The 27,918-nt window shown below is 44.2% G+C and overlaps 1 protein-coding gene across 4 annotated transcripts; it reads left to right on the forward strand.

Annotated features, from left to right (window-relative positions):
• Window positions 1-1,820: 1,820 nt before the first annotated feature.
• Window positions 1,821-27,391, forward strand: Stx11 (syntaxin 11). Of its 4 annotated transcripts, none has more exons than XM_048425181.3 (3): window positions 1,840-1,963; window positions 21,488-21,524; window positions 25,598-27,391. In XM_048425181.3, exon 3 carries the CDS (start codon window positions 25,603-25,605, stop codon window positions 26,464-26,466), a length of 864 nt encoding a protein of 287 aa, XP_048281138.2. In that variant the 5' UTR covers window positions 1,840-1,963; window positions 21,488-21,524; window positions 25,598-25,602; the 3' UTR covers window positions 26,467-27,391. The 4 variants fall into 4 exon arrangements, with proteins under 4 accessions (XP_048281137.2, XP_048281138.2, XP_085544673.2 ...); XM_085688547.2 differs by lacking the exon at window positions 21,488-21,524 and adding an exon at window positions 5,160-5,291 and having other exon boundaries at window positions 1,856-1,963; XM_048425180.3 differs by lacking the exon at window positions 21,488-21,524 and having other exon boundaries at window positions 1,821-1,963.
• The last annotated feature ends 527 nt before the right edge of the window (window positions 27,392-27,918 follow it).

Here is a 27,918-nt window from a genome sequence, read left to right on the forward strand (position 1 = left end):
ACCAGCACAAGTTTAAAACTGTTTTTAGAACAATTTTAGATTTACACACACACACAGCTAATGCTGCCCCATATATTCTGCTCTTGGTTCCCCTTCTATTACAATCTTACATTAGCAGGCAGATTCACCCTGGCTGATAAGCCAGCCTCCCTATTCATCGATAACCAATGACCTCACTCTAGTCACATTACCCTAGGGTTTTTTTTTTCATTTCCAAAGATTTATTTATTTTTATTTAATGATTATGAATGTGTTGTCCTCACGGACTGTGTGTGCCTGGCACCCACAGAGGCCATGAGAGGCACTGGATGCCCTGGAACTGGAGTAAGGGAAGGTTGTGAGCCACCATGTTGGTGTTGCAGGCCAAACCTGGTTCCTCTGCAAGAGCATCAAGTGCAGGCCCAGTTTCTTTGTTTTTCTTTAACTCTGTCTCCCACCTCCCACTGCTAAGAGACCTCTTCCAGTCTTCCGGTTTCCTTCTTCTGTGGCAGTTTGATTTTTCCCCCTTTGTTTGTTTGTGACCTTTCAACAGTTGTGGATAATATTGGTCAGGCATGCATGGGAGGGTTGCAAGTGGATTTGGGTTTGTGGAGGTCAGAGACAACCTCAGGTTCAGACAGGACATCATTTACCTCCTTTGAAACCAGGTCTCCGACTGGCGGGGAACCCACCAATGATTCAAGTCTGGCTGGCCCCTCCTTACCAAAGTTTGGCATGGGTCAGCAGACTCAACATTTTTATGTGGGTTCTGGGGAATCTAACTTAGATTCTCAAGCTAAAGGGCTTTAACCCCGGAGCCAGCTCCCAGGCTGGCCTGGAGCTAGAGAGATTTATTTAAAGGGACTTCATTTGGGTGGACCTTCATGATAAAACAGGGGTGAAGAGGAGAAAGGCATCAAGAGGAAAGTTCCATCTCCACCAGCATTTTTAGAGCACGCATCAGTGTTCTTTCTGACCTTGAGCTTTGGATGAAGTGCATGCCAGTTCTGTGTGGTGAAAGCTACCTCCTCCACCCTACTATCCATGGTTGGGTGATAGCCCCTCTACACGGCCCGGCCCGTACTCAGGCCCATACTCAGTTTCCACGGCCCAAGCTTCGTTTCCAGGAGAATAGAGTTTCTTGAAATTGCTCTGCCTGGGAGACTGTCATTCAGGCCTCGCCATTTGCGGATCTACTCCGTGTTATCTCGTCCCTCCTGTGCTATCTTGTCCCTCAAATTCTTCCGGCTTTGGGCACCGGAGCTCTTTGGTAGTTTCTTAGCATAGATGCACAAATCACTTGTTGGTCAAACTGTTTCCCACCTCCTCACCGAACACCCCTTTTCTGATTCTGAGTTTCCAGTAAGGTGCCAAGAATACTCCTGTGGGTGCCCCCACTGAGAGGAGGCGTGAAGGGGCTGGTGGAAGGCGGGGCTCAGTGTCTCAGTGACCGGCAACCACCGGTTCGGCCGTCCCGCTGGTCCTCTCTGTCGCAGCCTCAAACCTCACCCACGCTCAGAAACGGTTTCTAGCATCCCAGCCTCGGAAATGCTCTGGACTGCAAATGTCATCTGCACCGTCAGGGTTTCCCCCGGGGGAAGTCCGGCGGATCCCGCCCTGCCCATCTCTCCATCCCAGAGCACGAGGGAAGGCAGAGGAAGTTCCCGGGTGGTCCACGCTGCCCCTCGTAATATCTAGGGACGGTTGGGCGGGGAAGGGGGCTCCTGCGGGGGTTCCGAGCGACAGGTGTCGGGGCGGGAAGCCGCGCGCCGAGCCGAGGACGTCCCCGGGGCGGGGCCTGGCCCCCAGCTGTGCGGTCTCAGAGCGGCGGGGGCGGGGCCAGCGGCGTCCAGATGCGGTCGGGGTGGAGCAGCGCTCGCACCGCGACTGAGAAGCACAGTCGGAGCCGGCGAGAAGCGCAGGGAGCAGGGCGGCCGGGACACGCGGCCCCGGTTTCCTCCGGGCGTCCGGACGCCGGATCACGGTTCGTTTTGTCGCGGTAGTCCGCTTGGCTCCCTAACTTTTTTAGCATCAAGGACGCGGGGCGCCCGGCTGGCTGGGGTGGGGGTCGTGCTGCCCCAGGGCTGGGAGGCTGAGCAACAGCAGGTGGGTTTGGGGTGTGGTTCTCTCTGAGCGTCTAGGTACCTTCAGGACGAGGCTTTGGATTTCTCACCTAGAGCCGTAAACTTTTTAAATGTTTGAGAATATAATGAACGCTTCATCAGAAGTGCTTCAGAAATTTACGAATGTAGACTGACTTTATAGAGCTACCCAAAGCAACATTTGTTTTCAGTCGAGATGCTGAGTTTTGTTTTATTCTGCTTTATTGAATGGAGGTGCTCTTTTCGGTTTGGTCGCCACTTTCTCAAACACATCAGAAGGGGCACTTCTCGACTTTAACTTGACAGTATGACTCAGGAGCCAGGAAATACAGGAACATAGATATCGCCTTGAAACAGCTCCCACAGAAGACCTTCCGGAGTTGTGTATAGGAGGGAGACCTGGTGGCTTTGTTCAGGGAACCACACCACAGAATTCTGCCGGCTTTTTGGCTTCACGAACATCAGCTGAGACCCGAGTTTTACTTCCTGTGACTCTCTCACTTGTTCGAGCCATTTCTCAGTAGAGGGAGGAGCTGTTGTTTTTACACGGGCATCCAAAAATGAGTCACGAGGTTGCTCTAATTGAGTGACTTTGCTAATAAGCCTTTGAAAAGTGGGGTTGGATCATCGGACTTAGAATACGACCTGGGGATGAGACCGCTGTTGTCAAACTGGGGCAGGCAGTCTAGGGAGTAACTATTCAAGTTCTCAGTTTCCTAAAGCGTCTGGTGGGACAACATGCCAGCCAGGATCACTAGGCTGATGTGAGATAACCCTTAAAATCACGCGCTTTGACACAGAAGCTCAGTAGAAAATTAATTTCATTATTCAGTAGTCATTTGGTTGTCATTTTCACCACTTGGTAGGAACAGGACATTTAATGGGGTGTAATGGGGTGTAAGTCACTCTGGAATTAAAAATATTTCAGATAGTTTTCTTTTTACCAAATTAGCGTTTTAGGAAACATACAGAAGCTCTTGAAGAAAGTAGATGGTTCCTGGAGCCAGACATTAAGAACAAAGTCTCACAGTGGCTGGATAATAGTTCTTAGAAACAGACTTCACTATCTAGAAGCTCGGCAGAGACAGGAATAACTGTCACCCTAGGTGAGCTGAGGTCAGCCCTAGACAGCAGCTACAAGGCTCTGGTCTGTTCTGGCCTCTTCATCAAGTTTGTATACAGTCATGGACAGAGTGCTCTCCTGGCAGCTAGGGCCATAGGTGAGCAGATTCTTAGGGAAATTCAACATCACGGGAGGGGTGCTATAAGAATCCTATACCCAAAGGAATTGCCTCAGTGTGTGTGTGTGTGTGTGTGTGTGTGTGTGTGTGTGTGCGCGCGCGCGTGTGTGTGTGTTGAAATCTTGAGATTTCGAATGTTCTGAATCATTGGTGGGTCAGCAAGGGGAAGTTGGAGGTCCAGTCCCCTGCGTGTCTTTGCAGGCAGCCTATTTTTTACTTGATATGTGGGTTAAAGGTCCATTAGTGAGACATGACTTGTAAGTGTTTGAATTAACCATGTTCCATGTTACTTAGTAGCTGTGTGAGGGTCAATGCAGTCTGTTTTTAACCCTGGGCAGTTGTGGGCACGATTAGTAATGTGTCTTTTTAAGAACACCGTGACTAATGAGTGGTTCCTCACTGTAGACCACTAGATCGGAGCAGCTGTCTGTTCATTGGTTTAGATGGTTTTTGCTCCTCATTTGGAGAGTTGACCACCATGACTTTAGTTACCTGAGTTCTGATATATTAACTAGAAGATTCCAGGAATAGTAATATACTTTGATTTACTTTATTTGAGACATGGTCTCACTGTGTAACCCTGCCTGACCTGGAATTCACTATGTAGACCAAGCTGACCTAGGCCTGCTGAGTGTTCATCATAAAAGTGTAAGCCTCCACACCTGGTGGTAAGATACTTTAAGAGAGGGAATGTATTCATACCAAATTAATCATGCCGTATTAATTGTTCTATTAATTCTTGTGCATCTCTTACTGTGAACAATTTATGAATTTAAACCTTATCTTAAATATGTGTGTACAGGGAACAGTGTAAATAGGATTCAGGCATTTGCCAGAGACTCTTGGGCAGGGTCTGTGAGGATTAAGGTGGACCAAGCATCCCAGTCCTCTGAGACAGCTAACTAGTAAAGAACAACAGCTAACTCAAAACAACTTTAATCTCTACATGTCATCCCTCCCTCCATAGCACAAAGTCACGTCTTGTGTAAGAAAGAAAAGATAAAGCATGCTAGGCATTGTGTCCCTGAGCTTTGGCTTTGGCTTGACGCATGATGGTGTGAAGACGCTTTAAACAATGAACCGGACTGTGGATGAGGGTTGTCCAGGAACTGGAGGGGTGGCTGGCCCAGCTGAAGGGACAGCAGCAGAGCCGACCACTGGAACAGTATTCTGTGGTCAGGAAACTCCAGCTTGTTTCCTGGGGGTGGGCCAACGGGAGGGCAGAGAGATGAGAGTGGAAAGACAAAAGGGCAGGATCACAAAGGTCCGAGTGCCACATGGGCTCCAGGACTTTATCCTGTGGGGGCCTCTGAGGAAAGAAATGGCATCAGACGCATGACTAAAACAAAAAACGGTGTGAGGAGACGGCTCAGGAAGCAAGGCACTTGTGTAGCAAGCACCAAGATTTGAGTCTGATCTCCAGCACCCATGTAAGGCAAACAGCTGTCACCTGTGATCTAAGCACTGGGTGAGCAGGGACAGGAGGGTCCCAGGACTTGCCGACCTTCTGGTCTACCTGCATCAATAAGTTCCAGGTCTAGTGAGAGAGCTTAGGCACCCACATATGGACCCACGCAGACATGAACATGTGCGCCCCCTACACATGAAGATGTGCACACATACACATGGATAAACATGAACGCACGCACACACACACACACACACACACACACACACACGCACGCACGCACGCACACCCTTAGAGCAGAACAGCTGAGCGCTACATGGTCCTAGGGAGATTACTGTAATATTGCATGAACAAGGCTAGAATAAAGTGGTGCTGAGACAGGGAATTGAAGGAAGGCATTGATAGAAATCTCATTGTATTAACATACAGGATCCCTCTGCCTCTTGAGAGCTGGGCAGTGAGGAAGCGGGGAGAAGAGGTAAGATGCTGCCTGTATTCCTTGTTAGTGACTGGAAGAGGAGCATCCCACCCAATGGAAGAGTTGGTATAAGCTAAAGGATGGTGAGGAGCTTGTACATTACTTGGCATGTAAAATTTAACATGCCTTGGGCAAAATCTTGACCAAATAATAACTAGGATTTTTTGCCAGTTAATTTTGTGAACTTGACACGAACTAGAGTCATCTGGAAAGAGGGAGCCTCAACTGAGGAATTTCCTCCATCAGGTTGACCAGTGGGCATATTTGTGGGACATTTTATGATTAATAATTGATTTGAAAGGGCCCAGTCCACTGTGGGTAGCACCACTCCTGAGTAGGTGGTCTTGGGCTGTATTTTAAAAGCAAGCTGAACAAGAAGTGGAGAGCAAGCTAGTAAGAAGCATTCCTTCATGGTCTCTGCTTCAGTTCCTGCTTTCGGGTTCCTGCCCCAAGCTCCTGCCCACCCATCAGTAATGGGTTATGTCTTAGGACATATAAGCCAAATAAAGCCTTTCTTCTGTTAAATTATTCTTGGTCAGTGTGTTAACATAGCAACAGAAGCCAAACTAGGGTTGATGTATTGAGTGCTTATGTAGACCAGGTATTATTATAGACTCAATAAATAGGTTAAGTCTTTTATTACTCACTGAACCCCTGTGATAAGTTCTCTAACTACTGCAAGGAAGGGTAATGATTGACAGTATTGGAAATTTATTCCAAACACCTGACTCCATAGTTTCTACATGCTTTCTGAAGAAACAGATGAATAAATGACTGTTTAGACTTTGTACTAAACTCAAGTTACCATCATTTTTTTTTAAATCACAACAATTCTTCCCTGAGCGGGAATAGCTCCAGTCATAATCCGAACACTTCCATGGCCTCTGTTTTGCTGTGTCGCGTCTTTCTCCTGCTTTCCTTTGAAGAAATATGTGATCCATCTAGGAATACAACCGAGGTTACCATAAATTGCTCCAGTGTGGTGGTTTGAGTGATAATGGCCTCCATAGCTTCATGTATTTGAATACTTGGTTCCCAACTGGTGGATTTATTTGGAAAGGAATAGAAAGTGTGGCTTTACTGGAGGAGGAATATCACTGAGGGTGAGCTTTAAGGGTTCAAAAGCCTGCCACCTTCCCAGTTCGCTCGCTCTCTCTCTCTCTCTCTCTCTCTCTCTCTCTCTCTCTTTCTCTCTCTCTCTCTCTCTACCTGACAGTCATCGATCAAATGTGAGTTCTCAGCTGCAGTTCCAACGCCATGCCCGTCGCCTGCTGCCATGCTCCCCACCATGGATATAACGGACTAAACGTCTTTATGGAGACTAAGAGCGTCGGAAGAGTCTCAGAGCTCTGACCTCCAGAACTGTTTCTTAAGCACTGAATGGTCATTCAGCTTTTCCCTTTTATCGATGTCTTGGTCAGCAGAAAGTCTGGCCAGGGGCCCCGGGTGCTAATCAACAGGTTGTGGGTCCCATGATGAAGGAATCACTAACAAATGCAGTCAGGGACATAAGAACTCCAAATCTCACATTCCTGGTTTGTAATCTGCCTATGGATGTCTATTTCGTCTTGGTTGGACTCTAAAACAGGTACTTGCCTGCCCCTAACGTGAAGAATCTCCCGCAGTGAGCAAACCCTGATGTACCCGTATCCTCTTGGCATTTGCTTGACAGATGATTCAGTTATCTTCTGCTGAGATCCTGTTTTGTCCTTGGGGCATTTGAGTTGATGCCATTGGTCCTAACAAAGGTATTCTCACCAGCAAGCCACTCCCCACCAAGTCCAGTCCCAACTCTACACCATCCTCACTGTCTGATGACCTGACCTCCTCTGACTTGGCTAAATACTTTGGTTTTTGTTCAACACAGTAACGATCATCTTGACTTTGGGTCGTTTAAAGATACAGACATCAAGCTGATGCTGTGCACAGACTTAACCAAATACACCAAGTTTAAAGCTCTAAGTTGTTCTGACGTATAAAACTTGGTGCCTTTCAACGTTTTCTTGCTCTGTGAATTAAATGTTTTGACACTTGAGATTTATCAGGAAATTGATAGTCACCTGTTGAATGGAAGGCAACTTAGAGCCTTCTTAGGCAACTCAACCCACCTGTCTCTTTTAAATTTAAATGTCTGTTTAAATTCCTATGGCTGCCTATGGTTCATTAAGTCCTTCTCTCAATAGAAAGTGAAAGATTTGCATTACTATTTCATGTGGGTTTATCTTGCTTCTTCAATTCTGCTGAGAGTTCTCTTAAGAGAGGGCCACTGCTATGGTTGGCTTTGGCAGGTTCCCTCAGAGCCTCCCTCCGGCCCCACCCCTTTTCTAGCCATCCTGTGACTTTTGGTGAAAACAAAAATATCTGTTATTGTAAGCATTTGTGGTTCAATCTCTAAATCTATGGGTCTTGGAGACTAGTGTATGTCATTCAAATTCTTTATAAGGCTTACTAACTCGTAACTTTTAGTGTGAATTGGTTTGAGGGTTTGAACTCTCTAGTTGAGACAATGACGTGTCTTTAGCATTCACTGAGGGTGTTTTCCTTCTTAGTAGGTTCTAAGATACTCGGGATAAAAGCCTCCCAATAAAGTATTCCTTTTTGTGTAGTGAACTGTTCTACACCTCCCTCTGTTCAAAGATGTGAAGCAATATTCTTTACAGAACTTATTGGTTAATAATGCGAATTTCAGCTTTTTGGAATAATGGAGGAAGTAGGACATGTTCTGGCTTCAGGGTCATCTCTGAAAGGCAGCAAGCCTGCCTCCCCTCCTGGCTTCCTTCCTCACTTTCTGCTCACACCCATTGGGCTAGTGACCCACAATCTGATTTTGGATAAAGTAGGACAGTTCATGAGATGAATTCTGTACTATCACTGCACTGCCCACTTTGTAACCTCTTTATTTACTATAGCAAACTACATGAAACAAAGTCTTGTTGATATTTCATGGCTCTTTATTGCTGACAGAGTCCTTTCATACGGTGTAACAGCCTGGAAGGACAGAAAAGACACATTGTATTATTACTGCTGTCATTGCCTCTCCCTCTCCCTAACACTTATCTAAAACCTTTGAAAATCCTGAAATAGCCCAGTAAACCTCAGTGTGTAGTCTGAAGGATATGAATATCAGAATGAATTGCCTAGGCTATTTCAAAACAAACAAACAAACAACAAAAAAACCAAAGAGATGGAGCAAGAAGGAAGAAGAAGAAAAAGAGAAATGGAAGAAGGAAAGGAGGGAGGGAGGAAGAGAGAAAAGGAGGAAGGGAGAGAGAAAGGGAAGGAGGGAGAGAGGAAAGAAAGTTCTGCCCTGGCTTTCTCCCGTCTCAGATGCAGAGACATCAAATTCCTTGAAAAGCTGTTCTTGAAGGAGGGTCCCCTTATAGGAATCGGTAACTCTGCAAGGACAGGAAGTTCCAGGAAGTCTTATGCAGAGCAAATGTCAAGGTGCTAGCTTTAAACCTTAATGACCATCTAATGGCACGAAAGAGGTAGCTTGGGAAGAAAGATTAAACATTCATAGATGCAAGAAAAACACATCGTTTGACTCACAGAAATGGGCAATAATTTTTCTTGGAAGGGGAAGGCACTTGAGAGCATATTGATTTGGAATCAGATCTTTGCAGGAAACATTAGTCATCTGCAGAATAACCTGGTCAATGGGAGCACTCTGCTGTCTTCTTCATTCCTGAGAAGTCTGGCGGTTGCCATTTCTGGGCCCTCCATGTGTGCTTTGGGCTCCTGCTCAAGTAAGCTCTGCCTCAGTTTCCTCTCCTTTCCCCTATCAAGAAGATAACTCCGAGTAAGCCACTGGGAGTTACCTCCAGCCCTATGTTCTCTAAGAAGACTTCATGTTCTCAGAGTTTGACACTCTCCTCTGAACACCACTGCCTGGTCCTCCTGTCTTTATTGTTCAGTTTATTGCCACTGGGAGGTCAAGGGCCATCTTTCCCTGTGACTCATAAAAGTGACTGAAAAGAAGCATTCTAGTGACCTTATTTGTTTGAGAACCATTTACCAAGGGTCTTCATGTTAAATACTCTAGAGAACGTTACAAACACAGGCACAGGCGTAGGCACAACCCTGGACCCCGTGGAGGTTGCCTGCAAGCAGAACCCAAACAGCAAGAGGCTGTGTTGTAAACTGCTCAGCAGGGGAACAAATGGTGAGTATTAGGAAAGAGGAAGCGTGGGAGTGACCCAGTCCGAGGTCAGAGAAGAGGTCACATTCTCAAGAAACCCAATTCACACCAAAATCGAAGCCGGGAGGGCGACTTTTATTACAAGGGTCCCCTTTTCAGCAAAGGGAGACCTGCTGATTCTAGATCCAAACTGAGATTCCTTCACATGTGTATGTGGGCATGCAAGTGCACACACATTTGTATCTGTGTGTGCGTGATTGTATATATGTGCGTGCACTCGTGCACATGCATGTGCACACGCATGCATGTGTGTGTGCATGTGTTGGGAGGGCAATGCTGCTAAAAGAGAAGAAAGTGATTCCTTCATTTGAAGAGTGAAATCGATAGGAAGGAACAGAGAAGGAAGTTTTTGAGTGTTTTATGGAATCTGCTGTGGTTAGAAGTTGGTCTTAATATTCCAATGTGTAATATATAGTGGCAAAAATCAAAATCAAACAAACAAATTTAAAGCTCCGAAATTCATTAATTTGTGTGGTAGGCTTTTAAAAATTGCTTTTAAGAGTATAGGGCTAGCAAGATGGCTCAGTGAGTAAGGGCATTTGTCACCAAGCCTAATGACCCAGGACCCACAAGGTGATGAACACTGATACAATCTTCACACAAAATGAATAAATAAAAGTGGGGCCTGGAGAGAGAGCTCCACAGTCAAAAGCACTTGCTGCTCTTGCAGAGGACCCAGATTTGGTTTCCAGCATCCACATGGCTACCCACAGCACAGCCATTTGTAATTCCAGTTCCAGAGGATCTGACCCCCTCTTCTGCACCGCTCAGGCACCAGGCATGCAGGTGGTATACATACATACATACATACATGCATGCAGACAAACACTCATGCACATAAAATAAAAATAAATAAATCTCTAAATAAATAAATGTAACATAAATGGCTTTTAAGATAATTTTTCCGAGTCTCTATGCTTGGTCTAGGAGTGTCATCCTCGAGGCTTTGTTATAAATGGTCCAAGAGGTGAAGCACATGCACTCAGAGCTGTGTCAGTTCTGAATTCTCATCTGTGAACTTGGCTTCCACGCAGGGGAGAGAGGTTGCAATACCTGTGTTGCAATTGGTAACCTTCTCCCAGCTTTACAGCTCATGCTGGGTCCTTCCTTTTTCTTCTCTTCTGGCCAATTGTTGATCTTATTATCCTGCTGACTTATTTTTCCTCTGCTTTTACAAGCTTATCTGAGGACAGGAAAGGTTAATTCATGATTTTTATATATTCATTATATATAAATAATATTTAATATATATTAGCTATTAGGATTTAATGTTTAAACTGCAAATCATTACTTACTTTTCTGTGACTGTAATAAAACAACAAGATCAAAGGAAACTTAAGGAAGAGAATTTATTTTGTCTTTGAGTTGCAGAGGGTTAGAGCGCAGGATGGCAGAGAAACTTGGCAGCAAGCAGCAAGTATGGTGGCTGGAACAGGAAGCTGAGAGTTCACAGCTTGAATCTTGAGCACACAACAGAGAGTGTGAATTAGTAGGAGGCAGAGCTTTTTGCTCTCAAAACTCTCTCCCAGTGACATACTTTCTCCACCAAGGCTACTTCACCTAGGCCACCCTGAACAGTGCCACCATCTGCGGATCAAGTGTTCAAATACCCAAGTCTGTGGGGTACATTTCTTGCTCAAACCACCACACACCATTATTATTTTGATCCATTAATCATATTTGTGAATTTTGTGTGGCACCTTGTGACATTAAATATGCATGTGCAATGTGCACGATTAAATCAAGCTAGCTAATATGCTCAGCATTTTGTTTGCTTACCTATATGACATAGAGTGTAGGCATAAAATTTAAATTTAATTCCTTATTTTATTGAGTGGGTGGAGGTCAGAGACAGACAGCATGTGTCTTCTACTATGTATTCTCTACCTTAATTTTTTTTTAGTTTATTTCTTATTGTTGGGGAGTTTCATACATAAATACAATACATTTTATTTTTTCCAAAAAAGTGAAATACTTTTTAGATGATAAAATTTGTTCCTTAAGAACTAAAATAATAGGCACATCAACTTGTCTTCAAAGGTTAACAGCTGAGAGTGGGAATGTTCTACTTGGTCAGCCCGTCTTTGTTGATATCGAACTGGACAGTTTCTCAAGTTATGAATTGCTCTTAATTGAATTTTGGGAGCTGTGGGCATTTGTGTATCTGGCTCACTGACAAACACCTTACTATATTCCACCACTGCTGTCCTCAGCATAAACATAAGGGACATTTTCATTGCTTCAGTTTAGTCTTAGTGTTGAAAGCACAGAGGAAGCTTGTGTTTTTATTGCTCTCATTTCGAGGTAAGTTGCTAAGTCTGACTAGCATCTTGTTATTCTCTTCCTGTTGTGTGGAGATTTCCAGTTATATGTCCTTATTCTTGGTTTCCTTTCCCTCTGGGATTTCTCCCAGCTGTTCTCATTATTCTAACGGACAGATGAAGATTTATGAATTTTTTAATGAGTGTTTCTCTTATTGATTTTGCATTTTTAAATCTATAATTTCCCAAGACATATTAGAGAGTTTATGGTAAAGATTACAGAGAATTCAGTTTGTGCCAGCCAATTATGACAGCCTGATTAGTTTAAATTCTTCTTATTATTCTGATATGTGTGTGATCACTCACCGGTTCTCCGTATGTAATTGTAGTGGTTCTCAGTATTTTACTCTTATCCCTTTGTCTACATTTTTAGATTAAAAAATGCTATTCACTTTTATTATTGTTTTATGATAGATGCCATGTCACCCAAGACCTCCTTTACTTTCTATTACTGTATTTTCAATTTATATAAAAAACTTAAGTATTCATTAGTTGAGAATTATTTGCTTTATTTTGTGTGTATGTATCACATGCGTGTGCACCTCTGAGCACCTGGAAGCCGGAGATCAAATTCAGGTGTTGTTCCTCAGGTGCCAATCTATTTGTTTTTCGAGACAGGCTGCCTCACTTGTTCTGGAAATCCCTGATTAGCGTGGCCGACTGGCCAGCCTGCCCCTGAGTCTACCTGTCTCTGCCTCACCAGAGCTAGAGAACAAACTTGTGCCACTAGGCCTGGTTTTTTGTTTTTGTTTGTTTCTATGTTTGTTTTTATGTCAATTTGGAGAAATGAACTCGTCAATTCACTGACTAAGCCATCACCCCAGCCCCATGAGAGTTACTTTCGGATCATGGTCTCAACTTTCCCCTATTCCCATTCCAACGTCAGGGGTTCACTGTGGAGGCAGAACTTGAATTCACTGTACTCCTGCCTCGTCCTCCCCGGTGCGAAGATCACACGCAAGCATACCACAGCTGGCTCTGGGTAATTTTCATTTTCAGGTTTTTAATTTAAAGCCTTGTGGGAAGCTTGGGTTTATTGCAATCAAAACTTAACATGTGAAGACTTTCTGATTCCCTCGTAAATGTGTTTAAGTGTTTATTCTGGAGTGGAATCTACCCAGAGTCAGTGTCAGAAAGAGGCACACTCATCAGGAAGACAGTTTCTGAATTCTCTCTCTCGTTTTCTTCCTTCCTTCCTTCCTTCCTTCCTTCCTTCCTTCCTTCCTTCCTTCCTTCCTTCCTTCCTCTTTTCCTTTTTTCTTTTTTTCCATCTTTTCGAGACAGGGTCTCTCTATAATGCTGCTCTGACTATCCTGGAACTCTCTATGTACCTCAGACCAAACTGGCCTTGAACTCAAAGCGATCTTGCCTCACCCACCCGAGTGCTGCTATTGGAAATGTGTGGCACCACACCTGGCTCTTCTGAAGTCTTCATCACCCTACACTAGCCAAAGTCACAGCATCAGCCTTCTGGTTAGTAATTGCATTTCAGAGGCAGTCTTCCCCTTTCATGCCTCCCAGCTTCCTTTTGTCCTTCCCTTTCTTCTCCCCTTTCACTCCCCCTCCCATTCTGTCCTTCAGGAAGGACGTTTATTGAGTGTACTGTAAGGGCACAGTGAGCTGATGAATAGTTAGAATCCCACCTACAACCTCTTTGTTTTTATTTTTCCAGTACTAGGGATGAAACCCAGGCCCCTGCACATGCTAGAAAACCACTCTGTGACTGAAATATACCCCTGCTGCCTTTCTTGAGATGGGGTCTCATTTACTTCCCAGTCTGCCCTTGAGCTCAGTCTTTAGCTCAGGCCGGCCTTGAACTTATGATTAGCCAACCCCTGCAAAAAAATGGGTAAGGTTATATGTCTGTGTCTTTCTTTTTTAATTTTTGTCAAACTTACATATTTGAGAAAAACCAATTAATTCCATTAAACATATAATGAAAAAAAAAACCCAGTCTTCTTTCTCATTTCCACCAAAGGCAACCACACCCGACCCTCTGAGGTGTGTGTCTTCAATCTCCAAACAGCGTACCTCTATCACAATTTTCTGTTTTTTCAGTTTCAGGCATTGATAGTGCCCTTGCTCCTTTCCCCCCTTCTCTATCAAGACATGGGCACCCACCCCCAGTACAACTCTTCACCATTTAAGCCAGAACAATATTCAGTGATTAATATTATAAGCACACTCATTGAAGCAGAACCTTGTATTATATCCTGATTATGTTCTGGAACGCACTGTATGGTCTGCTTTCTAGACAGTTAATTACTTTTCCACCTTATTCTCGTCTCGTTCATTTGGCTTTCTTTCCAATCATGCAACTCCAGATTGTCTCACTCTCCTCTCAGATTATGATCCCCCTGGAATTCTGTTATCGTCATCTTCCTGCACAAGCCCACAGGCTCCTTCCTCATCTGGAAGACGGTTTTCCAGTCAGGTGCCCAGTTGCCAGTTTAGACCTTTCCTCTGTCGCCCCACTCCATGGAGCTCTTACTGTACAAGCATGAGGCCCTGACCTCAGATCGCTGGCACCTACGTGGAGAGCCAGATATGGCAACTCGGGTCTATGATCCCTACACGGAACAGGCGGAGACAAGAAAACCCCAGGGGGCTTGCTGGTCAGGCAGCCCAGCTGAATCGCTCCAGGTTCGGTGAGAGATCCTGTCTCAAACAATAGGATGGAAAGGGAGGGAGACATGGGCACCTGACATGCTATCAGGGCTCAGCCTGGCTCGTACACTTCAGGATTCTTTCATAGTCTTGGAAATGTACGGAGCTGGAATATCCTCCTTGAGATGCTTGAACAAAAAGCACATGTGACCATTCTCTTCCTTTCTAGAATTTTCTTAACTTTTCAGGGTTGCCTTCATCATTCTTCATTTTATTTAGTTTCACCTGCATAGTTCATGTAAGCTTTTCGTTGGTGGAATGTACCACACGGTTTTCCTCCGTGGCTCTGTGGGATGTCCCTATCCAGAAGAAACCTCCCAGAATCCTCTGTTCTACTTCATAGCTCCAGGGTTGGTGCTTCTGAATGCAATTGCTGAATATTCATCATTTGTTGGGATAAAAAGAATCTGGAAACAGATGTTTTAGGTTTTTATTGGGGACTATTTTTATAATCATGACACATATTTAATAGATGATATAAAAAATCTGTATTTTTTAAAAATTTATTCTAATTTATTTATTTATTCTCATTTTATATACATTGCTGCTTTGCCTGCATGTTTGTCTGTGTGAGGGTGTCAGGTCCCCTGGAACAGGAGCTACAAACAGTTGAGCTACCATGTGGGTGCTGGGAATTGAACCCGAGTCCTCTGGAAGAGCAGTGAGTGCTCTCAACAGCTGAGCCATCTCTCGAGCCCCCAAAATCTTTATTTTTATATGATATTATTTTGTAATATTTTTGTGTTCTTATAAAGAGTTAAACGGGGGGAAAGATATTTTTAGAATATTTGGGAAATAAGTTATATAAAAGCTCAAATAGGGTTGGCAGGATGGCTCTGTCAGTAAAGGACTTGTGAAAGTCTGGTGACCGGAGTCCAGTCCCTGGAACTGATTTAAAGGTCGGTAGAAGGAAAGAACTGTCACAAGATTGTTTTCTGACCTCCAGATACAGCCATATGTGCCATAGGGTACATGTGCTCCCACAACCTCCGTTAAAAAGGTTTAAGCTCAAATAATATAGTAACTCCTAGGTGTCAAGGTCACTTTGGCCATAGATGAAATGGGACATAAGCTGTTCATAGCACACTGATTATATTAATAGCACTGTTCACACATGTGGTTACCAGGTCTGCATTATTTATTTGGGAGGATTAAGGTCCCATGAATCTCCAGAACAATGAAAGCAGATAGCAAAGACAGAGTGTTTACTCTTTGTGTGTGGCAGCTCCTCGTGGACCATCCCACTGAGTCCTCTCCCAACACTGAAGTCAGCATTCATTCATGGGAGGAGGTAGCTAGCAAGGAAAGGTGACAAAGGCAGGCTTGGAAAGCCCCAGTCTCTTAGGACATGCCTCCCTTTCTTGGGAATCCCCACTGTGTACCTACTGGGACCCTGGAAGCCTGAGGAATCCCAGAGGAGGGCACAGGTGGGATCAGAACATGACTTCACAGAACAGCCAGGACTGAACCGTAAGCCATTCACACTTCAATGTCTAGATAGGGGATTCTAAGTAGACCCCTGGCTCTGAGGACAATTCTCCTGTCACCTTAACATTCTGATGAGTCTGGCCACATCAACTCCTGACAGTTTTTAGAGACTTAGTTAAACTCCCACGAATTTCAGTTCTTTTTAGTACAGTCCGAGAAACTGCTGTGGTTCAGTTCTTGCTGACACTGTGTGATAGGCAGTTGGAAGGTTGCATTGATCCTGCCGGCTGCTCCTTATTTGGGTGAACTGAACAGTAGAATTGAGGTACACTCAAAACTACCCACTTCTATTCCCAAACTGGCTCTTCAGATTCTCCAGATCCCTTATCAGACTGAACCCTGGCCAAGGTTAGAGCTACCAGGTATCTCTGTGCTGTCCTGTGCAGCATGGGCACCGTGAAGCAGCTCCCCAGCTCCTGTGCATCATGGGCACCGTGAAGCAGCAGCCCCCCTCCAAGCTCCTTGCAGCATGGGTACCGTGAAGCAGCCCCCACCCCGCTCCTGTGCAGCGTGGGCACTATGAAGCGGTGTCACAGAGCCTTATTGTCTCCTCACTGTGACTATAGTTTTCAACAGGGAAGACAGAACTATCCTCCAATTTGTTAAGAAATGTGTAATTTTTGAAAAGTGAATGGTTTTGCTTTTATATGAAATTTTAGATAAAATATGAATAGAATATCATAAATTTAATGTGCAGTTAAAAATATATACCTCAGGCCATGATCATCAAATATTATGATCATTAAGATAGTTATTTGGAATATTGCTTATATTTTTATTTCAAATTATATCAAATTTTCATTTGAAATGTATGAGAATTTATTTTCCATAAATTATGATTTTTCTGTGATTCCTGTTAGCTTCTTAAACAGGGATTTAAAAAAGAGTACACTTGGGAGACACAGAGCAACCCAAAGACAGTTACATCAGTGAGTAATAAAGTACTCAATAAAGTAACAATAAAGTACCCCTAGCTATTAGTCATTTCTTCTATTTGTGAGGGTAGCATGAATTGGTCTATATAAACCTTCCACAGTTGCTAGATGGTGGCGGCACATGCCTTTAATCCCAGCACCCAGGAGGCAGAGGTGGGCCAATCTCTGAGTTTGCTACACATTGAGTTCCAGAGAGCAGCCAGGGCTACAGAGAGAAACCTTGTCTCAAAAACAAAACAAAAGAATACTTTCTTCCTTTTTGGTATGCCCCCTTTTAAAATCAAGAAACAGAGCAGAGCATCAAGGATTACTCAGCTGAGCGAAACGATTCTTAATGGATTTGAGTCAAGGGGTTGGGGAAAGAGCCTGGGTTGTCTTTTAAGGGTGTGTTCTGATGGGTGAGCTGGGAAACAACCGCGAAGCTACTGTGACATAGTGGAATGTCCTGTTCCCAGCCAGATGACTGTGGCGTGGGGGTGGCTGAGCCGGAGTGAGTGGTTGAGCAAGCTCTATACAGGGTGATCACAGCTGAGCAGGCCGTGACCTCATCAAGCATGGGTAGGGCTGCGCCTTCAGCCAGGCAGTGTACCCTGGTGCGGGCCGCACCCACCAGAGATGGGGGTGCTAGAGGAGCTTTTCCCAGGGCCTCCTGTGGTCCAGCAAACACCTTTTGATCTGCAGCTTTCATCTCCTTTCATAATTGTTTAAAATTTGCTGTAAGCCCCAGGCCTAACAGCTGCATAGCACAGAAGCTGAAATAAGAACTTGACCACTATACAAAAGTGACCGTTTATGCTCTTTCGGGGACAAGATCCTTTCTGCTTCGTCCATAGTTAGATATGGCAAATACTGTAAAGCGCCTGTGTCTAAATGTGTTCTTAGGTTCATATTGAAAGGAAAACATTAAACTTCCTGAACTTTGAGCATTGTGGTAATTTGAATGTCATTGTCCCCCATAAACTCATAGGGAAGGGCACTATTAGGAGGTGTGGTTTTGTTGGAGGAAGTGTGTCACTGTCGGGGTGGGCTTTGGGGTTTCCTATGCTCAAGATAACTCCAGGGGCTGAGTCCACTTACTGTTGTCTTCTGATCAGGACATAGCCAACTATGTCTGCCTACACTCCACCATGCTCTCTGTCATGATAAGAATGAACAAATGAGGAGCAGAAGGAGGGAGAACGTGACCTAGACAGTCAGGACCACGAGTGGTGCGTCCACCCACTGAGACGGTGGAACTGATCTAATGGGAGCTCACCAAGGCCAGCTGGACTGGGAGTGATGGAGCATGTGATCAAACTGGACACTCTGAATGTGGCTGGCAATGAAGGCTGACTGAGAAGCCAAGGACAATGGCACTGGGTTTTGATTCTACTGCATGGACTGATTTCTGTAGGAGCCTGGTTTGTTTGGATGCTCACCTTTATAGACCTGGATGGAGGGGGGAGGACCTTGGACTTCCCAAGGGGCAAGGAACCCTGACTGCTCTTAGGACTAGAAAGGGAGGGAGAGGTGGGGAGGGGGAGGAAAAAAGGGAGGCGGGGAGGAGGTGGAAATTTTTAATAAATAAATAAGAAAAAAAATGAATGGGAACCTCTGAACTGTAAGGTAGTACCAACTAAATGGTTTCTTTATAAGTGTTGCCATGGTCATGGTGTCTCTTCACAGCGATAGAAACCTTAACAAAGACATACACGAAAGCAGAATGAAGTCTGAAACCCGTGTTTATCATAAGTGTAAGTTTAGAAAGGACTGTAGGGTTTGTTTCTCTTCCGTCTTCTCCAATTCACCTCTCTGGCCAACTCCCCATGGTCCAATCTGAACCTCCCTCTGCTCTACATTCTGCACACCCGTGTCTAATTTTTCTCACTACAAGTCAAAATACTTGTAACATATTGTTGTGAAGCCAGGAAGGGTTTTATTTGTTGGTATTACCTTGATGTATAAATTGGTTTGTCATACTGAGGTATGACAGTCCGAATGGCTTCTAGGCCTGTCAAGTTTGCTGACCACAGTCTACCAAGGGCAGCTGAGAATGGAGCCCAACATAAAGCTCTCACACTTACTTAAACAACCATACATTATAGTTTGGTTGGTTTTTTGTTTGTTCGTTTTTACAACTCAGTACGTAGTTCTCCAGTGTGAACTTTATAGATGGCACCCTTGTATCACATTGTCAAAAGGCTGGATACCCCTGGCGCCAGAAACTGGTTTCTCACAAGTTCAGGGTGCTGTAAATTCAATGTCCGGGTGTTCGCAAGTTTGGAGAGTTGAACAAGATGTCCGCCAATGTCTGGAGCATTTGACCCCTGAGCCCCCAGTTGGTGGCACTGTTTGGGAGATTTAGGATATATGGCTTTGCTGGAGGAAATGTCACTAGAGATGAACTTTGAGAGTTTAAAGAGTCACTACTTTGAGTTTGCTTGCTCTGCTTTGTGCTTGCTATTCAAGATGTGAGCCCTCAGCTCCTCAGCTTTCTGCTTTTGCTGCCTTGCCTGATGCTTCCCCGCCATGATGGAGTCCATCGCTCTGGAACCATCAGCCTCTGTAAACTCATTCTTCTCGAAGTTGTCTTGGTCTAGGTTTTTTGTCAGAGCCATCGAAAAATGGCTAATTTGACAAGGTTTGTTTCTTCTGAGGTTTGTTTCCTTGGCTCACAGATTAACTCTATTTTCTCCTTGCTGACCTTTGAGTGTGCAAACTTTCTCCCACTGGATTCCTTACCAGCCATATTGAATTAAGATTCATCCCCCAAAGATTTCTTTTTAACTTAATTTCTTCAATACCACCGCCAAATTCAGAGGCACTCTGCCATGCTAGGGTCAGGACTTTCATGTATGAACTTGGAATGAGGCACAGTATTGGTGAAATAATCCACATGCGATAGTTACTGGCAACCACTCTGATTCGGACAGTTAAAAGATCATTTTGTTTTGTTTTGTCTTAAATGATCCAGAATTTTCATTTATTCATTTCTTGGATTTGAAGTGTTCTCCAATGATATCCCTGGCCTGAGCTTCTTTGCTGCTGTCCTTAACCACACCACAGCTGCAACCAGCCACTTCCTGTGACTTCCCCTCTTGATCGGTTTTACAGAGGCCTGACCGTTCTCCTAGTTTCTTGTTGTCATCAGCCTTAATCAGCTTGTTTGGGTGCTCACCACAAAGTGTCTCCACCAACTTGACGTACATAGACTCATCACAATTGGATGCAAGCCCACCAAGATGGATGTGGTGCCTGTCTAAGGCTTAACAGTTTCTCCTATGGCATGTGCTAGGCCATTGTGGATAAGGGGACTTTTCATACAGCAGTGTTGACATTCATTACACCTACAGCAACAATGCCTTCCTAAGCCATGGTGGCAGATTATGGGTGAGGCCAAATCTTGAATATACTTGTGCCCCTGCCTCTACACACCTGTGTGGCAACAGGGGAGAAGCAAGACACTGAAAAGTTTTAAGTCCTTTTTATTAGTGGTCAGAACAAAAATCGACTTGTGCCTTTGAAAAGTCTCTTGGTGCCTAAGCTCAGGAATACAGAGTTTTTAGAGGCCAAAAGCACAAGGATCATAATTTACATCCAAGTTAGATGAGTGAGGGTCAGTGCAGCCTCGAAACATTCGTTCCTGAACATAGTAATTATTTTAGACACAACATGCCAATTTTTTTTTACTTACAACTTTTCTGGTTATTTGATTTATTTTAATCATTTGGTCAAGGCCATTGAAATCTCAAATGTGTTGCCAAGGCAGACATGGCTATTGGGGTGGGGGGATGGGGAGAGGGCTGAGAACTGTCTAAGCAGATACAAAAATGGAGTCAGGACAAGATGGCCTTATCTTTGTCACTTTAAGGGGGCATAATTTAGACTATAACAATCAAAAATTTTGGTTTTTTGTTGCTGCAGACTAAGTGTGCATAAACCTTCTCCCTTATGAGCAGAGTTATAGCTACACATTGTGCTTACGAAAGCTTATTTAGGGATAAGCAGGGACAGTGGTGTCCTGGCTGTTCTCTGTAGCGTCCAGTGTGTCAGGTATACAGTTATCATACCCATTCACTGACCTTCCTGAGTCATCTTTCCTGATAGGACAGAAAATGTGTGTGTGGGAGTGTGCGTGTGGTGGTATTCTCATGTGTTCATGTGTGTGCACACACCTGTGCATGCATAAGTGTATGTGTGCATGTATAGGAAGGAAGTTAACATCAGATGTCTTCAAAAATTTTTCTCCATCTTATTTTTTGAGTGAAGGACTCACTGGATTTGGAACTCGGGGGATTCGCCTTTCTCTACTGTCCCAGAGCCGTGATTACAGATTTACATCACTGAACCCAGATTTTCGCATGGGTGCTGGGGAATTTCAACACAGGTCCTCATGCTTGGGTGGCAAACACTCTACCAGCTGAACCATATTTAGAAAATAGCAAGATTTTACAGACCAAATTCAATAGTAGGATCCGGGTCCCAGTGGCCCTTATATTTAGCTAATAGAGTCGTGTCACCCTTCATTTTGAATTCTGTTAGATAACTTATTATTGTACTTCCAGGTGCCATATAATAGTGAAAACCAATATCCATTTTCAGTGCCCTTTTGTTAGTGTCTGCCTTAACTGTTCATACGAGAGTGATGAGATTCTAATAAACCCATACCATTTTTGCTTACTCCACTTCAGGCTTCCTGGATTGTTTTCACAACTTACCAGACTGAAAGTAAGTTCTCAGTTAATCTTCATTTCCTATGCAGTCCCTCTCCATCCCCAGAAGCCAGAAGACAGTGATCATCTTTCTGATAGTGGGGGCGGGAGAGACCAAGAGCCATCCTTTTCTTTCGCTGTTGGTTCTGGGCCCTTTCAGTCTGTCTTCAGCCTGAGGACCATTAAGGTGTTCCAGCACTGCCCTACTTTCATGGTCACAAAGCTTCCACAATAAGAATCTGTGGAATGGGCTACAAATTTGTCTGTGTACTAAATATCACAAGGAGCTCATTCTGGAGCTGCGGCACTGGGAACCCTCCGGGTGACTTCATGATCTCCCTATGTCTGAAATCCACTTGGGCGCCATCAACCCTTTACTTCTCTATGTGCCGTCACATGTAATTTTATTGCTCAACAAAAGAAGGGTTAAGCAATCCCCCTTCCTTCCCTTCCTCCTTATTGTACTGAGAGCTCTCAGGCCACATTGCACGTGTGTGAAAAAGGAAAGTTAGAAGAAAACCAGCTTTCTGGTGGTTATAGACCGTCTTTGGCAGATGGATGTGGCTCCCATTCTGTGCGAGTGAGTTAGTGTACTTTCTCAGGAAACACAGAATGTCAATCTAATGGTCACACATAAATTATAAAATTAATTATAATCTATATGTAGCTCAAAAAATTATGGAAAATATAGAACAGCACAAGGAAGGAATAGTGACAGTCATGTTCTCCCATGACTCAAGGAAAACACTCTGATGCATCTTGCTCAAGTCTCGTTCAGACAGTTGCGTGGGGCTGCCTCAGTTTCTCCCTAGCTACCTTTTCTGCCCGAGAGAACTTGTATTTTCCATCTCATTAGATGGCCTTCTACACTCTGTGACTTACGGAGTAGCCAGTAAGTAGCTCAGCATTTTGTGCCTTGAAGTCATTTCTGAATATCTGCAAATTTAATATGGTGGTGGAAGTATGCATATTTCAGTCTCCACACATCTTCCCGTATGTCCTTAGAATAGATACCGACTTGCAAAGCTTTCAGTATGTGCTGCTGAGTTGTCCTCAGGTGGTCTGTCAGTGTTTCCTCTTTCCAGCATTTTCTTAAAAAGTCTCAGAACCATGTATTACTTTTAAATGTTTCCTGATAACTTGGTGGGAGAAAAGGGAAAGGAAAAAATAGACTGGAGAAATGGCTCAGGAATTAAGACCACAGTCAGCTCTTGCCGAAGACCGGATTTCAGTGCCCAGCACCCACACTGGCTGGCTCACAGCTGCATCTAACCCTACCTCCAGGGAATTTGCCTCTGGATTCCTCAGACACTGTACTCAAGTGCACATACCCACCCACGCATATACACACATCATTAAAAATAATAAAGAAGAATTTAAGAAGAAAAAGTAAAAAACTCACTAATATATTTTATATTTTCTTGTTTAATAGTGAATTTTTATAATTATACGTTTGCTGGAGATAGTTTTGTCTATAATGTTAGAGTAGAGCCTGGTCCAGAAATGATATTTAAGGAGACAGATCTATCTAACTTGATTTAAACTTAATGTAGTATGTACATGTATTGAAACATGATATAGTACCCCATTAATATGAACAATTTTATGTTTATATACCAGTTAAAATTAATTAAAATAATCAGACTATAAGCATCTTAGCCCATTATCTGCCTCATAATTTCTCCCCAAGTCTCTCAACAGGCTGGATCTTTTTACTGTCCAGTCAATTATTCCACTAGGAGAATGGCATTCACGGTCACTGAGAAAGCCAAAGGACAGAAATGACATTTTAAGTAGGAAAATGTGTTTTATTAAGCATTACCATTCCAGAATAAAATTTCTACTTAACTTACATAAATAATGTTTCTGGCAGCTGGGAGGCCATGGCCAGTGCGCACCATTCTCCGTGGTTACTAATCCAGATGTCCACCCTGCACTGCTGTATGACACTAATTATATCAACCTGAAAAAAGCCTTTGAGATCATGCCATCTGCATGATTGTGGAGCTCTTGGGAGCTGTGCTTTGCCACAGACTATGTCCTAGGAACGGGTTTTTTTCTAACCAGAAAGCATCATGTATAAGGGCAAACTAGCCCCAACTCACGTTTTCACTCCACTCCAAATGTGTAAACTTAGGAAACATGATTTTGTCTTAGCAATGATTTGTGCCAACCTTGCAAAGGGGGCAAGGTTTCTGTTGCATGGTGAATATATGAGTCCATGTTATATTATTGTCGTAAAATTGTATGATTCAAATTTTCTGTATAAATGGTTTTTGATTGTGAAAAATGTCAACAATGCTTACCATTAGAAAATGATAGTGGGAAAAGGAGCTAAGAAATTTCCTTAGAGAAATCTTTTTCTTCCCCTCCAATGGGGTCTAGCTGTGTTGCCCAGGCTGTGCGCCTGGAACTCATAGACTCAAGTGTTCATCCTGCCTCAGCCTCCCCGGCAGCTGATCAACAGGTGCACACCTCTGCACCTGATTTTGATGTCCAAAATTTGCTTTGTATCACTTTACTAGAATTGCCTTTATTTTGGTGTTATTTTACTTCAAACAGGTTTCGCTTTGGCATTTGTGTGTGTGTGTTCCTGTATGGGAGGGTGCGTGTGTGCATGAGTGTGTGCAAGCATGTTGGTGTCTTCCTAGGTTGCTCTCCACCTTATTTTTGGAGACATAATCTCTCGCCAAAGTTAGAGCTCCCTGATTTGTTTAGCCTGACCGGCCACCAAGTCCTGAAGAACCCTCTGTGTAATCCCAGCGCTGGGGTTAGAGGTGTACACTGCCACATCCACCGCTTGTATAGGGGCTCAGGATCAAACTCAGATCTTCTGAGCCGTCCCAGCACCTTTACAGCATTAGTTTTATTTATTTATGTATCTGTTTACTTATTATTCATTTAAGACAAGGTCTCACTACATAGCCCTGGCAAGGGATGGAACTCACCATCTAAACCAGGCTAGCCTCAAATTTGCAGAGATATACCAGTCTTTGCCTTTGGATCAAAGGCGTGCACGGCCATGCTCACTCATCTCTTTGGTTTTATTTCATATGTATGTCTGTCTGTGTGTCTGTCTGTCTGTCTGAGTGCAGTTGATCACGAAGGCCAGAAGAGGGTATTGGATCACCTGGAGTTATGGGCAGTTGTGAACCAGCAGACATGAACACTGGGAACTGAACTCAGGTCCTCAGTCAGAGCAAAATCTCATCCTTAACCACTGAGTCATCTCTCGTGCAGCCCGTGACATCATTTTAAGAGACAAATACATCAAATCTACTTTACTTTTTTTTGTTTTTGTTTTTGTTTTGTAACTCTGGTTGTCCTGGAACTCACTCGGAAGACCAGGTTGGCCTCAAAACTCAGAGATCCACCTAATTCTGCTACAAAATGCTGGGATTAAAGTTGTAGCCACCATGCAGACTAAATAAGCCAACTTTTAAGAGTTGTTCTAAATACAAGGGAGGGATGTTTAACAGTGACAGCCACAAAATTGAGAAAAATTAGTGTCTGTCGCAAAGCCTAGTACATTGTCTTTATTCAAAAGTTTGCAAACGTTTCTGGTCCCCTCTCCCCCTTGTATCTGTGTGTCTAATTCTTTTATTTATTTATTTGTTTGTTTGTTTGTTTTCTTCGAGACAGAGTTTCTCTGTGTAACAGCTCTGGCTGTCCTAGAACTCACTTTGTAGATCCGACTGGCCTCAACTCAAAGAGATCCTCTCACCTCTGCCTCCTGAGTGCTGGGAATAAAGGTGTGCACCACCACCACCAAGGCTAGTGTGTCTAATTCTTGATGGAGAAACAAGAAACAAGAAAAAAAATGTAATTCCCAAAGCAATCTAAACTTTTAATTAGTGACTGAGTTGAGGGCACCTGTGTCTTTGAAGTACATTGTGTAGAGGCTGGGAAACACAGTCAAGAGCCTGAGTCGGAGCCATCATATGTCTCTACTTGTAGGTGAAATGTCACGGGGCATTGAGCCCCTTGATGCTCCCAGGGAAAAGGAATGAGGAGCACTGAGGTTCAGTCCCTCTTAATGAAAAGATCTGACTGTCGCTAGAGGGTTCTAACTGCTGTCTCCACTTGTAGGCAAAATGAAGGACCGGCTTGCAGAGCTTCTGGAGTTGTCCAGGAGCTACGACCAGCAATTCCCAGACGGGGACGATGACTTTGATGCTCCCCACGAGGACATCGTGTTCGAGACCGACCACATCCTGGAGTCCTTGTACCGGGTCATCCAGGACATCCAGGATGAAAATCAACTGCTAATGGTGGACGTGAAGCGCTTAGGGAGGCAGAATGTCCGCTTCCTCACGTCCATGCGGCGCCTCAGCAGCATCAAGCGTGACACCAACTCCATCGCCAAGGCCATCAAGACCCGGGGCGAGGGCATCCACCAGAAGCTACGCTCCATGAAGGAGTTGAGTGAGCAGGCAGAGGCCCGGCATGGCTCGCAGTCGGCGGTGGCACGCATCTCGCAGGCGCAGTACAGCGCGCTGGCCCGCGCCTTCCAGCAGGCCATGTACGAGTACAACCAGGCCGAGATGAAACAGCGCGACAACTGCAAGATCCGCATCCAGCGGCAGCTGGAGATCATGGGCAAGGACGTGTCGGGCGAGCAGATCGAGGACATGTTCGAACAGGGCAAGTGGGACGTGTTCTCGGAGAACCTGCTGGCCGATGTGAAGGGCGCGCGGGCTGCGCTCAACGAGATCGAGAGCCGCCACCGCGAGCTGCTGCGGCTGGAGGGTCGCATCCGCGACGTGCACGAGCTCTTCCTGCAGATGGCTGTGCTGGTGGAGAAGCAGGCGGACACGCTGAACGTCATCGAGCTCAACGTGCAGAAGACCCTCGACTACACCGGCGAGGCCAAGGCACAGGTGCGCAAGGCGGTGCAGTACAAGAAGAAGAATCCCTGCAGGACCATCTGCTGCTTCTGCTGCCCCTGCGTCAACTAGCAGCTGGCTTGGACCTTCGCCACCTGTGCCCCGAGGGAAACGTGTTCTGGATGCCAGCCAAAGGCATCCTACAGTGGGCCGACAGAGAGGGTCCCAAGCCTGCGGAATTTAGAGCATAAAGAAAGGACGTTGGGGTCGGGAGGCAAGATTTGGAATCTGGCACTTGCCTAGAAAGATGGTCGTTAGCATCCTATGGTTCGTTAATGCAGGCAGATTACCAATGGAGTTGTGTGGAGTCATTATAAGTTACCTAGCACTCAGCATCACAGTGAGGCGCTAATGCCATTGTTAAGGTCAATGTCATGAAGACTAAAGGAGGAAGTCCAATTACGTATACTAATCGTATGAGCACATTATCAAAATTTGTCTTCGTTTATCTGCTCTGGAAAGTTCCTTGGTGCTATTCGATTTTGAGTGACATTCACTTGAGTATTTCTTAGTTCAATTTCGAGTAGCATTGGCCTGGGGTAAACTGGATTTCATTCACTTCTGATTATTTATTTATTTTGTGTGAGCCTTGCCTGTGTGGAAACCTTCCCTTGGATCTCTTCCCCTACTTATTAAACCACACTGAACATACACGGTTTCCTTATCTCTCTCACCCTCTGTAACTTCCACCAGAATATATATACACATACACGCACGTACATATATATGTATATATTCATATATATGAATAGTTTTTGAAATATTTTAAGCACCAAATATTGAACAATCACTCAAATCGACCTTTTTTTTATCACTCACGTTTTATATTTTTCACAGATAACATTTATTTAAAATTTATCTTTGTACTGAATTTCATATGATATATGTGTATATGTAAACTAATATCCACTCATTTGTGTACATAATGGCCAATTGGATTAACTTTGCTTTGGAAATACTGTATTTAAATAATAAGAACATTGTTTGGTCAGTGCCAGTATTGCTTTGACTGTCGTGAGTGTATTTCATCCCCGACTGCACAGCCCACTGTGGGTCAGACTTTATTTTGAACAACTGTGTGCTGCCATTAGTACAGATAACTGGGAAAAACATGCGACACAATCAGAGGTCCTAAAATGACGTTCTTGGAAATAATAATTCATCTTACTGTGAACCTTTCCTTGTCTATGTTAAAGCAGGGAGACTTAAAGTGAAATCTTTGTTTTTCAAATAAGCATAATCCACATGACACTATACCTATCTTTTTTCTATATTTACATCATGACCCATTGAAGATAACTGTTATTTTTTTTCAACTATTTTTTAAATTATGGTTAAACTCCACCACCACCCCCGCCCAAATTCCACTCCCAACCCCACCGCCGCTATTTACAGTGTGTGTGTGGAACTCTCAACAAACTCATTTTTGTCAGGGCAAACAGTAGTTTTACAGTCAACTAGATGGTAAAACTTTTTGGGGTTTTAGAGATTTGCTTTCACTTCAAAACTCGGAGATGATGTTCC

Source organism: Myodes glareolus, chromosome 1 (assembly GCF_982192425.1).
Source record: "Myodes glareolus chromosome 1, mMyoGla1.1, whole genome shotgun sequence".
NCBI lineage: Eukaryota > Metazoa > Chordata > Mammalia > Rodentia > Cricetidae > Myodes > Myodes glareolus.

Bases quoted from the DNA above. Each gene is read 5' to 3' on its own strand.
- Stx11 (XM_048425180.3), top strand. From the start codon at position 25,603: ATGAAGGACCGGCTTGCAGAGCTTCTGGAGTTGTCCAGGAGCTACGAC.